The sequence below is a fragment of the Adiantum capillus-veneris genome, chromosome 1 (genome assembly GCF_014529385.1).
Source record: "Adiantum capillus-veneris isolate H3 chromosome 1, ASM1452938v2, whole genome shotgun sequence".
NCBI lineage: Eukaryota > Viridiplantae > Streptophyta > Polypodiopsida > Polypodiales > Pteridaceae > Adiantum > Adiantum capillus-veneris.
Window position 1 is genome coordinate 11,448,921 of NC_140931.1, and position 13,886 is coordinate 11,462,806.

A 13,886-nucleotide genomic window follows, 5' to 3' on the forward strand; every position below is an offset into this window, starting at 1 on the left:
GTCGGAACTGGAATCCGAGCAATAAAAGGGTGTCTAGGCTAAGTTCAAAGTCATTTAGGCCCCTCGCTACACTTATAAGTTGGTGGGTACTAGGAAATTAACTCAAAAGAGGCATAAGGGACACATGGCGGTTCCAGATGCATTTGCCAGGGGATCAGCAAGAGGGGGCACCCATTTCAAAAGAGGGGGCTGATTTTTGCCCATTAGTATGCTACACTGTGTATGTGTGTGGTGGATGCAAGTGATCACAGCTTTAATGGAAAGCTTGCCTTCTCCCTTGCTCTATGTAGCGCGACGATTTTCTCTCGCGCATCTCTCTTCCCCCTTTGCACATATGGTAATGCCCCACTAGTTGGGCTTCTCAGATGACCATGTACAATTTTGGGGGTTTTATGCACGTTTGCCAAGGCAAGAGCCTTCTGTACAGGAACCAGATTAGCTAGTTGCTAATCCCCTTCAAGTACACACAATTCCATCGTGAAGGAATGCAAAAACAGAGAGTTTTCTCACGTGAAAACTCGTCCAATTAAAGGGGAACTTTCCCATTGCATGCAGGAGTGTCTGACACGCGTAAACGTGTTCGCTCCATCCAAAATGATCCAAAACAGAGAAATACAGCCTACTGTGTTTTTTTGCAGATTTAGGTTTCGCACTAAACTACAGGACATTGTCAGGGGAGCCTCGGAAAAGCCGTGCGATGCTTTAACAGGGCTTTGGGCACCTGAAGTGACAAAACAGGGAATTACAGCATGCTGAAATTGACATTTAACTCATTGGAAAGCTTCCATACCGCAAAGGAAAGCGTCCTTGACGTGTACTTTTGAACTACACGGATTTTTGTGCCGTTATGCTGGCGAAATTGGGTCAAAAACCTGCAATTACAATCATGGACAGGTTTGGACAGCTTGTTGAGGGTTAGGTGAAAGTGTTTGGATCGTTTATTTGCCAGGGGAGCCTCGGGAAAGCATTGGGTGCTTGTACATGACAATTTAGAGAAATTTCCCGCAAGGAATCTTGTCTAATTCAAGAGGCAAGTGACCCTACAGGTGTGAGAACTCAAGGGCTATCCACAGAAGTGATCGGCACGCGAATCAAAGCACAAAACAGAGAATTCAGCATGCTGTAATTTCTCGCCAGGTTTTGTAAAGTGCTCTTAAGGGCATGGAAAGTCACCGTGTACTTGGAATTTTGTCCGTGGAGACTTCTACTGTGGTTATGTTGCCGAAATCGGGTTAGAGTAGAGGAATTTCAGCCCGATAAAAGTGGGACAGCTTGTAGAAGTTTACAGGTTTTTCTCAAGTTTAATAAGAATAAAGAAATACTGAAAGGGGCGCCAGCCTTTGGGATCTACAGGGTGTCGTCGTCTGCTTGATAGTGCTCTAGCTACCAAGTCGTGAAATGTCTTGTAGTGTTGAATTCCAATCACAGGTTTATTCGTGAAGTTCCTTCGTGTCCTAAAGTTCAAGTAAAGTAAAGTTTCGAGTAAAAGCCAAAGTCTACCGCCCTACGGGCCGGTTTCATCTAACCTTTTAGGTTCCTTCATGACAACAATTATCTGTGGCGCCTTAGTGCCTAAAATACATAAGCCAAGCATCCCATACTACTTGGTTGGACCAGATGTGATCGTTTACTAGTGGCTTGGCATTCTTGGTCTTCCACCTTTAACTTTCTTGTTTCCAAGCCACTTCACTACCTTTTCCCATAGCCTACATTGACAACATTTCTAATGGGAAATGAGTCAATGTCAGGTGCAACGAAAATGAAATGGTGGAGATCTAGTTTGACACTTCCACAATCCTTTACTTCTTTCCTTGCACTAGTGATTGCTTTATGCTTGAATAAATGTTCCTTTTACTTTCCTTCGAAGAAAGGGGCTAAGAGAATACAATAGAGATGTATAGAGGGAGAGAGAAAGAGAGAGAAGAGAAGAGCAACACCCGATGGGGTCCCAACCAACCCTCTCAAGGGCCCCCCACACCGTTACCAATGTGGTGTTTGCTTTAGATTGCATAAATGGAATGTATACACAATGCAATACCTCAATGCAGACTCTATTGACTCGATGACGGCAGTAACTCCTCAGGAGGAGGCACCTCCGGGGCTGATTTGATGCACCTGAATACTTCTCGATGTGGGATTGCGGATGGCCACCAAGGGGCTGATTTGCACTCCCGATGTGAGAGGAATGAAGGGCTGAAAGCTGGCTGCAAAAACGCAGATCTGCGACGAAAAGCGCAGCAGATCTATGGCGTAAAACAGGGCTGAAAACGCAGATCTCGATGAGGGCGATGATGGGCAGCAATGTGAGCACTCGATGCCGGCGAGGGAATGGCCGAGGTGAAGCTCGATGGGCTACCGAAGTACCGGACCGCGCAGGAACACGCGTGGGCAGCTTTCCGAGAAATTCTGTCGCGAAGGATTGCTGAAAACTGAAAATGTTGGCTGATCTATTGCTTTCCAAAAACGCCAAGGGCTGAGAACTTAAAACACTAGGGCTAAGTTGTCACAAACTGCTGGCGTAACAAAGCCCTAAAGAAAAAAACCAACTTGCAGATGTCGGCCAAGGGGCCTAAACCCTAAGAAGAACAAGTAACACAAGAAGAAGTCCTACCAACTTATGGGGACCCCGTCCGATGGGGCCCCAAGTGACATAAAGGACTCAAATAAAGCTGGACTCTCACACACACACAAAAGACTTGAGCAAACTGATGACGTGGCAGATTTTCAAAAATTGCGCTGACATGATGACGTGGCAGGCTGTACGGATTTCCACGTTTTGCGCTGACTGCTATACGGAATTCCGTGATTTACGCTGACAGCTTTTTGGCATTGCTATTGGACCAGAAGCTTTTGAGTTTGAAGGCTTTTCATGTAAACTGCTTTTTGGGGCCTAGGGCCTTTAAATATGTGCTAAGGGCTCATTCTCTGGCATGCTTCCCGGAGAAGGTGCAGAGTCTCGAGTACCGACTTGTACTATGTTGATGCAATATAAAGAAATACCGAAAGGGACGCCAAGGTTTGGGGCCAATACTCTCTAGGGTGGAATTCCGCCACTCCGAGTCGCGTGTCGTCTCTCTCTCTCACAGTTCAGTTGTTATCGAAGTGCTAAAAGTCTGTTCAGTCTGTTCTTTTCTATTGGCACGTGGTGCCCGTCTTGTGACACTGAGAGCTCATGGCAGAAAACGTTGGTTGTCCTTGAGCAAAAACGCTAGCTGATCCTGCTCCTTGATGCTAGCGCTAGGGCATCTATCTCCTTCTGCAACTTGTCTCAATTGAGAGCTCACTTGCCCCCTATATACATGAGGGATGGGCCTTAAGTAATTAGTAAGGCCTAGGTAGGGCAACTGCCACCAACTTTTCCAACAAATAAATCATAAAATGATTTATTTAGAAATTGTCCAAGGGTCCATATTTGGGTGAAACTGTCTCACATCTGCCCACCTGGGAGTTCGATTAACGCGGGGAATGGCTCGTTGGATTCCTCTAACCTAAAACTATGTGCTTGTCATGCCAGATGCCCAACGTAGTGTAATAACATCTGTCAAGACACGTATACAAACCATTTATGCAAGAGGGTTCCAAATCTGGAAAACCTAATCTAATGGACTTGTCCGAACATGTAGGTCCTACGAACAGGCTCACAAAATTGCCGGTACTAATCCTCCTAGAATTCTAAACATCCCTATCTAGGAAGAAGGGGAAAACTGGCTCTAGAAGTCGATGAAGCATGTCCACATGGCATACAGCATGTGCACATGGCAGTCAAAGTGGACGATGTGGAAGCGTAGAGGCCAAGGAGAGAGAGAGAGAGAGAGAGAGAGAGAGAGAGAGAGAGTATTGAACCAACCAACCTTGGCAATGAATTAATGATAATACAATGGGGGCTAGGCGTGCTTATATAGCCCCCTCGGTAAATTGCCCTATCCAAACTTTGACAAATAAGTAAAATAAATATCTAAAGCCAAAATAAATATTGGGATCACATTGTGCTATTCACTTGAGATGCTCCAAACTTTAGCACCCTCTCTACAGCTCATAGTGGACATAAATGGTGAGACCAAGTCGATGAAGAAGCTACCATGGACACCCAACAACAACTATCATGTTGGATACACCTCGGATTTGCTAGTATCAACATGTAACCTAAGAATAATGCCATCTCGAAACACTAGATGCCTTTTAGAAAGTTGTCTCTAGACCACACTACATTCAAGAATCCCCATTCAAAAACTATGAACACATCACGTCCAAACATTCCGAAACAATGAACTTTGAAACACATCCTGTCCGTAGTTAGACCAACAACAATGGACTGGTGCACTCATCCATAGTGGTTTAGATACGCTAATTGGTTCCTTACAAGATGCATGTGCCTTAAACTCAACCCACAGCTTCAAACATCGATAACTTGAACTCCAACACAAGGGTCCAAATTATTTATAGGGAGCACTGCTTGCCTCTCTCTGCCACTCACAAGCCTCTCTCTGGTTGAAGCTAGTGACGGCATAATATCCTCTTGACTAGAAGGGGGGGGCCCTTGCCAGTGTAGTCTCCACCACACCAACAGATTCCTTGCTTTCCTTCCCTAAGTCATCATCACTACTTTCCTCATTATGCTTGCCTTTGCCTTTGTCCTTTGTAGAGCCTCTATCTTGCCTTTGAATCTGCAATCCTCCCACAGTTGTAACAACGGCTATTTGTCTTCTTTCTGAAATCCAATGCAGCAAGTGCTTCAACACCATTGTCAGAAATCTGAACTTTGCCTTCAGTAATTAACATGGGTTCCTCCTCGGCGAGAAAAGAGCTAAGATCATCAAATTCTAGCTTTTCCTTCGAGATTTGTAGCCAAAGTGTCCTAGCCACTGTTTCGTACACCTCACACAATTTCGTGAGTATCAAAGCAGCTAATTGAGTATTGGTCAGTGCACTTTTCATAGCTGATAGTTAATCAAGAATAACCTTAGCCTTCATAAGAAATGACAGCATGGGATTGAGCTAGATGGCAATTAACTGTCCAAGAAGGGTGATTGCTCGCATCATAGAATCCCGATCAAACATTCCAACGAGCTTGAACCACATATCATTGGCAGTCTTCAAAGTCTGAATGGCTGGAAAAATTTCCTTTGTAAGAGATTCTGAATGGCCGACATTGCCTTCGCATTCCTCACATGCGACACATGATTTTTGATACTCGTCATCTTGAAGGGGAGTGTACATGTTATTGGGATCCCTCATAGGAGGGGCTCCGAGCCGTCAACTATGTCCCATAGGCCTTTCTGCGTGAACCACGGCCGCAAAATCAAGTTCCACTGGACATATTTATCACCGTTCAATTTGAAATTGGCGCTTGAGCAAGGGGGGCCATACTGAAGTTGCAAGATCTGAAAATAATGGGTTCCTTCTCGCACTCCAAGGGGTGGCCGCAACAACTTCAAGCTTTTTACCAAACTCTGCAAGGGGGGGGGGGGGGGGGTAGCTCCAAAAATTCGCACTCCAAGACACCTAGACGATCGGTTGTGGGGGTTTCACCTTACTGCCCAAAGGGGCACTCACAAACACGCAGCAAGAGCAGTGTTTCAAAACGCTAGTAAAGAGGGGAAGTGTGGTGTCGCTTGCAATGGGTGGACCAAGGTGTTGCCGTCAAGGGGGGCGTTTCAAATGCGGAAGGAGGGCGCCATTGATTGCTCGCGTTTTAAAATGCTGGCGAAAACACACTAAGCTTCTTGCGTTGTGGCTGTCGACGATGCCGCAAAGGTTGGCATTTCAAAACGTTGGGAGCCAAACTCAACGAGGCACTATGGGGAGCACCAACAAAAAGCGAAGGAGCTCCCGATTAGCAACGTTTTAGAACGCCGATAGCAGAGAAGAGGGAGGTGTGGCGCCGCTAGCAAGGGAGTGGGAGGGAGTGTTCTCTTTGGTTCTTCTCAACGAGACGCCTTGTTCCACCAAGGATCTAATTGTCAAAGTCGACAATGCGGAAGCGTAGAGACCAAGGAGAGAATGCATGAGAGAGAGAGAGAGAGAGAGAGAGAGAGAGAGAGAGAGAGAGAGACTATTGATCCAACCAACCTTGGCAATGAATTGATGATAATACAATGATAGATGTGCTTATAGAGCAACCTCAATAAATTGCCCTACCCAAACTTTGACAATAAGTAAAATAAATATTGGGATCGCATTGGGCTATTCACTTGAGATGCTCCAAACTATAACAAAATGATCCTATCATCAATAGGTAAATAGGTTCTGTAAGTCTCTCACCTTACATTGTGTCACTCGGTAAAGTGACCTCTTCTTCCCCTTGAGACTTACATCAAGCTCTTACTTGGCTGCCATTGATTAGCCAAAATAAATATTGGGATCACATTGGGCTATTCACTTGAGATGCTCCAAACTATAACAAAATGATCCTATCATCAATAGGTAAATAGGTTTTGTAAGTCTCTCACCTTACATTGTGTCACTGGGTAAAGTGACCTCTTCTTCCCCTTGAGACTTACATCAAGCTCTTACTTGGCTGCCATTGATTAGCCACAAGTTTCTATACTCATGTTTTTGTAATGAAACTCGCTTACTTTTTAAACCCAAGCAAGAAGCGCTTGTCCAACCTCCCCTTCTTTCTCTTTTCACTCATTGAGAGCAGACCGTGCACTTAGCGGTTGGCCAATCGACGTGAGGTGGGAAAAAGCAACCTTGGTGTGAGCGCAAGGCCGCCATGGGGTGCGCCCGCTGTAGGGAAGAGTAGGGCTTGGGTAAGAGAAGATCCTTCTCTAGCACAGATTGCAAGCTAAAGAAAAAACCTCAAGAACTCAAGAAACCAAGAACCCAAGTTCCTCGTGAACTTAAGAACACAAGACTTCAGTGTATGGTCATCACCCGAAGCGGAATGGATACTTCGCATGGAGGTGGTGAGCATGGAAGTGGCAAAGAAGAATTTTCCCTACCAGAAGGTTTTTCCCTTCCCCGTCTACGCTAAGGATAGCACCAAATCCTATGGAGGCTTTGGTCAAGACAATGATGGACATGAGGATACGCGAAACGTGCCGCCTTGGAGCGCGAGCACGAAGAAAGAAAGGCAGAATTTGATCGTGAACACAAAGAAAGAATGGCAACCATAGAGCGTGAGTGCGAGCAAGCACGCTTGGAGGCCGAAGAAAGAAAAGCAGAATTAGATCGCGAGCACGAAGAAAGCAAAGCAAAATTGGATCACGAGCACAAAGAAAGAAAAGTCGAATTGGATCGCGAGCGTGAAGAAAGACGGTTAGAGCGTGAAGTGCAGAGAGACCAACACGTGCAAAAGTTGGTCCCACTATTTTCTAATGTGCAGGCGCAAAGTGAAGAGAATCAAGAGAAGGAGACTCTCTCAGTCTTTTCTTCTCCAAAGCACGACACACATGATTTGCATGATCGAGATGTGATTATTCACGAGCATGATAATTTGCATGATAAAGATGTGACTACTCACAAGCATGATGATTTGCATGATAATACTGTGATTGTTCACAAGGATGATGGTTTAGTTGATGCTTTTTCTAGTGAAGGTAACCTCATTGCAGATTCAATCAATCACGAAGAACCGATCTTGGCTTTCCAGCCAACAGCAGATGCAGTTAGCGTTTTTGCTACAGATCAGCATAGATCTTTCTACAGTAGATCAAGACCAACGTTTTTGCTACAGAGGCCCTAGCGTTTTCCAGATTGCAGACCTTGCTAGCGTCTGCAGTTTTTTGGTGTCGGATCGAAAACGCAGATGCTGAAATCTGCGGACAGTGGGCTGAATCTGAAAATGTTGGCTAATTTAACGGTACGACGAAGATCTACTGCGGGTAGGTGAGATCTGCGAGACTAAGGATAGGATCTGTTGTCTTGAGTGTTGAAAACTGAAATCGTTGATGCAATGGCTAGCGCATCATCGTCGCGTCGTCGCCATCGCCGACACAATTTCAAAATTCAATAATTAGCAAATTTGCAGATTTCAACCCTAGCGTTTTCAGATTTCAGCCCGTCCTCGTCGTCGTCATCATTGTCGTCAACATCGTCGGCAAGTCCATTTCATCTAGAGTATTGTACCAGATTTGTGCAATCAATAGCATAGACCTCTCTCGCCATAGAGAGGGGGGCCCTTGGAGGGGGGTTTGAGAACCGTCTTGTGTCGTATTCTTCTCTCTCTCTCTCTCTCTCTCTCTCTCTCTCTCTCTCTCTCTCTCTCTCTCTCAAAGCACCTTCATTCACAGTGTCAATCACTTTGTTTGAACTTTGTAATCATTGCACTCTCTCACTAAAGAAACGGAAGGCTCTCCCTTCCGTAAGTAAAAGGAACCCTTGAGCACAATTCGGAGCACTCATCTTTAGCAGAGTTCAACATTCACTTCCGTTGCACCTTACACTCTATCTGACACTACAAAAATGTGCATGCCATGTCGTCTGAAAATCTATGATAGAAACGGTTTGGCCAAATGATCGGCTTTCACTATCTTTTCTACTAATACGAAGTGAGTCTGCTTGCTGAATTTGTCGATGACAATCCAAATACCATCATATCCACTCTAAGTTTTCTCAAGGTTCAGAACGAAATCCATTGCCATGCTCACTCGAGATCAGTCAAGAATAGGTAAAGGTTGTAACAGTCCTACCGATTTGTCGGTCAAACTTTAACTTTTGACACGCCAAGCAAGTGCACACAAACTCATCCACATCTTTCTTGAGTTGAGGCCAGTAGAAATACTTTTCCACCTCTCTCAAGGTATCCTCGACGCGTCTATGCCCAAGAAGATTAGAAATATGACACTCCGTCACCACCTTTTTTCTCAAACCGCATGTCACATGGTATTTTGAGCAAGGACCTTTCCTTGATAGTATATCCTACAGTTGTCTCCCCACTCTGTACCCGATCGAAGATGTCTATAAAGTGCAGATATGTAGCATGCTGATCGAGCATTTCTTCAAAATTCTAATGATGTACCATTGAGATGGCCAATATCTGTGGCTTTCGAGACGTCGTCTGCCGCCAACTTCTTCTTTCCCATAACGTGGACGACTAAAAATGGAACTACAAAAGAATGTTCACACATCTCATCTACTTATTCAAAAGCAATTTCCAAGACAAGAAGTATCTCAAACTCAAATGGTTTGTAAACACTAAAAAATCTGCTCTAGGTAATGCCTCCACTGAGTCAAAGTATGCATGTCACGTGCACATCTAACCCTATGTGCATGTGGACAAGCTAACTCCTATTTCAAGGGGTTTGGGACAGCCTAGGATGTGTTATGGCACTCTTGTGAGCCTGTACGTAAGACTTACATGTCCAGGCACTTTAGATTAGCTGCATATCCTTTGATTCCACATGAGCATAGACAGTGTCTCTTGTGTGTAGGCATTGAGGAGTGTTCTCATAGAGCTACATCAGTACCTAGCCTCGGTATTTATTTGCATGTGAAACACGTAGTTCAAACTTATTAGTAAGTGACATTATAACATCATTTTAGAAATCGTGGGTTTTTAAGTGGCATTGCCCGACCCAGCTTTTATCCCATATTATATAAGTGACCTAGGAGTCACTTCTCAGCAATAAGTTAGTACCATCAATATCAGTAACAGCACTAGTACCAAGTACCCGCAGTACCTCCACCTCTCTCGCATTTTTTCACCAAATCATCCAACATTATCAGAATTCAGTGTTTTCAGATTTCCACATCAGCTCAGCCAACATTTTCAAAATTCAGCCCATCGTACCAAATCAACCAGCTTTTAAGATTCAGCCCTCAGATTAGCCAACATTTTTCAGTTTTTAGCCTATCCTCATCGCCACTAGCGATAGCAAATCAGCCCATAGCCTTGTCAAAGTTGCAAATCCCAACCAGAATCCCTAACGTTTTGCATCTTCAGCCCTTAGCCTCGCAGACCCAAGTATCTACCACAAGATCCCATCAACATCTCAACATCTAGGACCATTGTATCAGCATTTGTGCAATCTAAAGCAAATACCTTTCTAACGATAGAGGGGGGGTCCTTGGAGGGGGGTTTGGGACCCCATCTGATATGATCTCTCTCTCTCTCTCTCTCTCTCTCTCTCTCTCTCTCTCTCTCTCTCTCACACACACACACACACACACACACACAACCTTCATTCACAATATCACTCTTTCCTCTTTAGTCTTTGCACATCTCTCATGAAGTAAAAGGAACTCTCTCATTCAGTAAAAGCAACCTTGGGTATGCACTAAGCACTCATCCTGAGCATTCACCATCAATCACTTACGCTGCACATTACAGTATCACTGCTAGCCACTCCTCTTAGATCTATGCAACCCTCTGAGATCTAGAGAACATACTATTCTCGTAAGCTATAACATGGCCCTCCTCCATTAAAACGGCTCACAAATTGCTCGCTCCTCTATTGATTTGGAACTCTTAGGCTTGTTTTCAGCTTGCTCGTTTGGTTCTTTCTAAAAATACTTTGCAAGAATGTGCCCCTGTTCCCCACAACCATAAAACTTGTCCTCTTTGTAGTGCTCTGCATGCTGCTCTACTTACTTCATCATGCATAGTATCAACTAAATACAACATCCTCACTAACATCATCACCTCACTAACATCATCAGTGCCCAATAGTGAATGTAGAACTAGGTACTAACATATACTCCCGACACAACATACACCATACGCACACGCACATGAGCATATATCAACAAAAGTTCAGCGTACTGAGTTTCTATCATGACTCCAGAGATCAAGGGCAAACTCAGCCATGATGAAGCCTAGTACTATAAAAAAGCTTACATAATACAACACAAAAGGTAGTTGATATGACTCACACAATACTAAGAATAGGAAGAACATCCACAATATCAATTGGTCGCAACTCAGACAAAAACTTCACAATGTGAAATCTACATGTCCCCTAATACGACTAAATCATATATCTAGACAACTCTAGGAAGAGACCAAATTCACCTATTAAAGAAAGAGCAGCTATAGACTCATGATAGTCACCCATAACCATCATCATGCATAGTATTGACTCAATACAACATCCCCACTAGCGTCATCAATACCCTAATAGTGGGTGTAGAACTAGGTACTAACATATGCTCTCAACACAACACACACCACACGCTCACACACATGAGCATACATCAATACAAAGTTCAGCATACTGAGTTCTGTACATAATCCTACATCACTAAAATTGCATAAAAGTTTTAACAACAATGTCATTTGTTCACACCTTCTCACATTCTAGATACAAGCTACAAAAAGTACGAAAATTTAAAGCATGTGTTAGTAAACAACAAAAAATTTAGTTACAACACACACATCATGACTGTTCTTATGCATCACAAGTAGAAGAGTGCTTTCTCGCATGCAGCTGGCAAGACACACATTTACATGCAGTCCTAAACAAACTGTGGAAATATGTACAAACCTACTACTGACTAGGAAATTCCCACTGCTCAACTAACCCACGTGCACTTCCTCAGTGAACTTCCTTTTTAAGATTTCAGGCAGAAACCGAAGGTATCACATCAAGTCCAACGCAATGCCTTATGCCACATCACTGCATTTAAACAGAAAACCAGAATACCAACCTCTCACTTTGTTACAAAAAGGACAGGCCTCGTACTGATAGAGGATGACTTCCTTGGGAATGAGGTCTGCCCGAGGTAGCTCCTTGGCAGCTGCTACAGTGTAGCTAGATGCGGCAAATGAGATGGAGAGGGCACCCGCAGCCAGGAAAGGTCCGAGAGAAGGGTGGGCTTTCACATTGCGCTCCTCGTTGTTCCTGTCGGAAGAAGATCCAAGCAGGGGATGAAACGCCCTGCTGGCTCGCGGCAGACCATAGCTGTAAGGAGAAAAAGCCCTTCCCCTAAGCAGCCACGATGACGCTTGCCCTTTCAGCAGCGATGGCCTCATTTGCTCTTCTGTGCTAAGATATCCTGCAACAGCCCTAGAAAGAGAGTGAGGAAGAGCTCTCCTCAATTCCGTGCACGTCAAGTTTAGGCTGGCTGACTGGATGGTAAATGAGTGAAGTATTTTTTCTCCGGCTTTCAGCTCTTAAATTGTAGTTTAAACAAGGTGAGGGATCACGGGGGCTGCTAACGAGAGGAATCATGAAGGCGAGGGCACGAAGTAGGAAGAGGGGGGGTTGATATGTGTGGACTTAGGGTTTTGTTATGCTAGGCAATGAATTTATAGTGTAAATGTGGTCCAAAGTTGAATTGTAGATTGTTGTGATGTGGGTTATATGCTATGTCATGTTGTGTGTGGAAAGAAGGTTAGAAATAGCAATGTATTCAGGGGTTTGGTAGTTAGTGTTTATGTTGAAGTCACCGAGCAGAATGGTAGGGGTGCGTTGGTGGTGAGGTGTGAGCAGTGTGTTCAATGTTTGTAGGAGCAAGGGAATTGGACTGGAGTGTCTACGGTACAATGTTATTAGAGTTATTGGCGGGCCATGTGGTGTATTGAGGAGTGTTGTAGTGCATTCTATCTTATTCATGGAAATGATGTTGTGGTGTTGTAGATGTATGTTTTCTTTTATTTGAAGAGGGACACTCCCATAGGGCCAGATGTTCCAGTGTGTGTGTAACCATGCATCGCTATGGTATCAATATGTGTAGTTTTGTTTCTTGGAGACAAAGAATGTGTGAAGCCATTAAGTTATCATCATTTCAGGGATATAATGTTAAGAGATTGTATTATCAAGTGATTGTCAGGTAGAGAGCGGAGGTCAAGCTATGAAGGTTGCCAAGTGGCTCATGTTTTGAGGCGGTGCAGCTCATCTAGAACTGTTTGGTCTACTTTAATATGGGTGGAAGTTAATTCCACATTAGGAGGTAAAGGTGGTTGGGATCTCTTGTGCGAGAGAGGGTAGTATACACGAGACCGTGACTTCTAATGTTGACTGGATCGAAAGCCAAGGTGTCTAGTGTCAAGCCTTGTGCACGGTGTATGGTCCTAGCAACTATAGGTTGAATTGGAAATTGTATTCTAGTAATAGTGTTTAGGAAGTTCTTTCCTATTTGAAACTCACATGTTATTTTTTGGATTGGTGTCCATTGTTTTATCTATTGATGTATTGTATAGCTGCTAGTTTTCATATCTAGCTTTTTGGCCTACTTTAGATGGTTTGTGTCGTGGAGTTGTGTATCACTGCTTTGAATATACGATCGGCCCCATTGACTAGGCCATCTAGAACGTCAATATTTTCAGCACAAATTTCCACAATTAGGCCTGTCTTTAAGTGAAGTTTTTTTTTTAGATTTGCTGTCAACTTTGGATCTATCGCTATTTTAATAGTTTTGCTGCAAGTTTTTGCTCTTGTGCCTTGTGCCTCAATAAATATTGGTGTCTCTATGGTAGTGTTGAAATTATGTTGGTTGTGTAGATCTTTATCTTTGTTCGCATAGTAAAGGTGGGATATCATTGTTGGATGAGGTATTGTGCACATATAATGTGTATTGAGAAATAAAATATCTTCGTGGGTGTGTTTTGAAATGCGTATCCTATTGAGTATGTCGATGAATGTCTTATTACTTTGCATCATGGTGATTGTTAACTCATAGCACCTTATGTGGTCATGCCAGAAAGAGGGTGAGATAGCTTCCAGCAATTGAGGTTTTCTTGAAAAAATCCAAGAGTCACGTACTGGACTAGCTTGGCAAAGATTATTGCACACGATGACATCAACACCACCGAATGGTTGGTTGTAGTTGTTTTTTTTGCACGCAAACGAGAGTCTGCCATAGTGAGGACATTGTTTCCAATCAAGGAGACTTCATCGAAAACGACAATCGTAGGTCTCGATAAAGCAGACATAGCTCATTTAGCCTCTCATGCGATAGGGAAGTGTTAGATGATGTGATTAGCGGCAGGTGGAGGGCCAAGT

At 43.9% G+C, this 13,886-nt stretch overlaps 1 protein-coding gene across 1 annotated transcript in view; it reads right to left on the reverse strand.

Annotated features, from left to right (window-relative positions):
• The window catches only part of LOC147464320 (Glutathione S-transferase family protein), a 32,111-nt gene extending 20,020 nt beyond the window's left edge, over positions 1 to 12,091 (reverse strand). Inside the window, exon 1 of the mRNA XM_086514001.1 lies at positions 11,590 to 12,091. Within this exon, the coding sequence (XP_086370127.1) occupies positions 11,590 to 11,914 (325 nt within the window). The 5' untranslated portion in view covers positions 11,915 to 12,091. The remainder of the gene's footprint in view (positions 1 to 11,589) is intronic.
• Between the last annotated feature and the right edge of the window lie 1,795 nt (positions 12,092 to 13,886).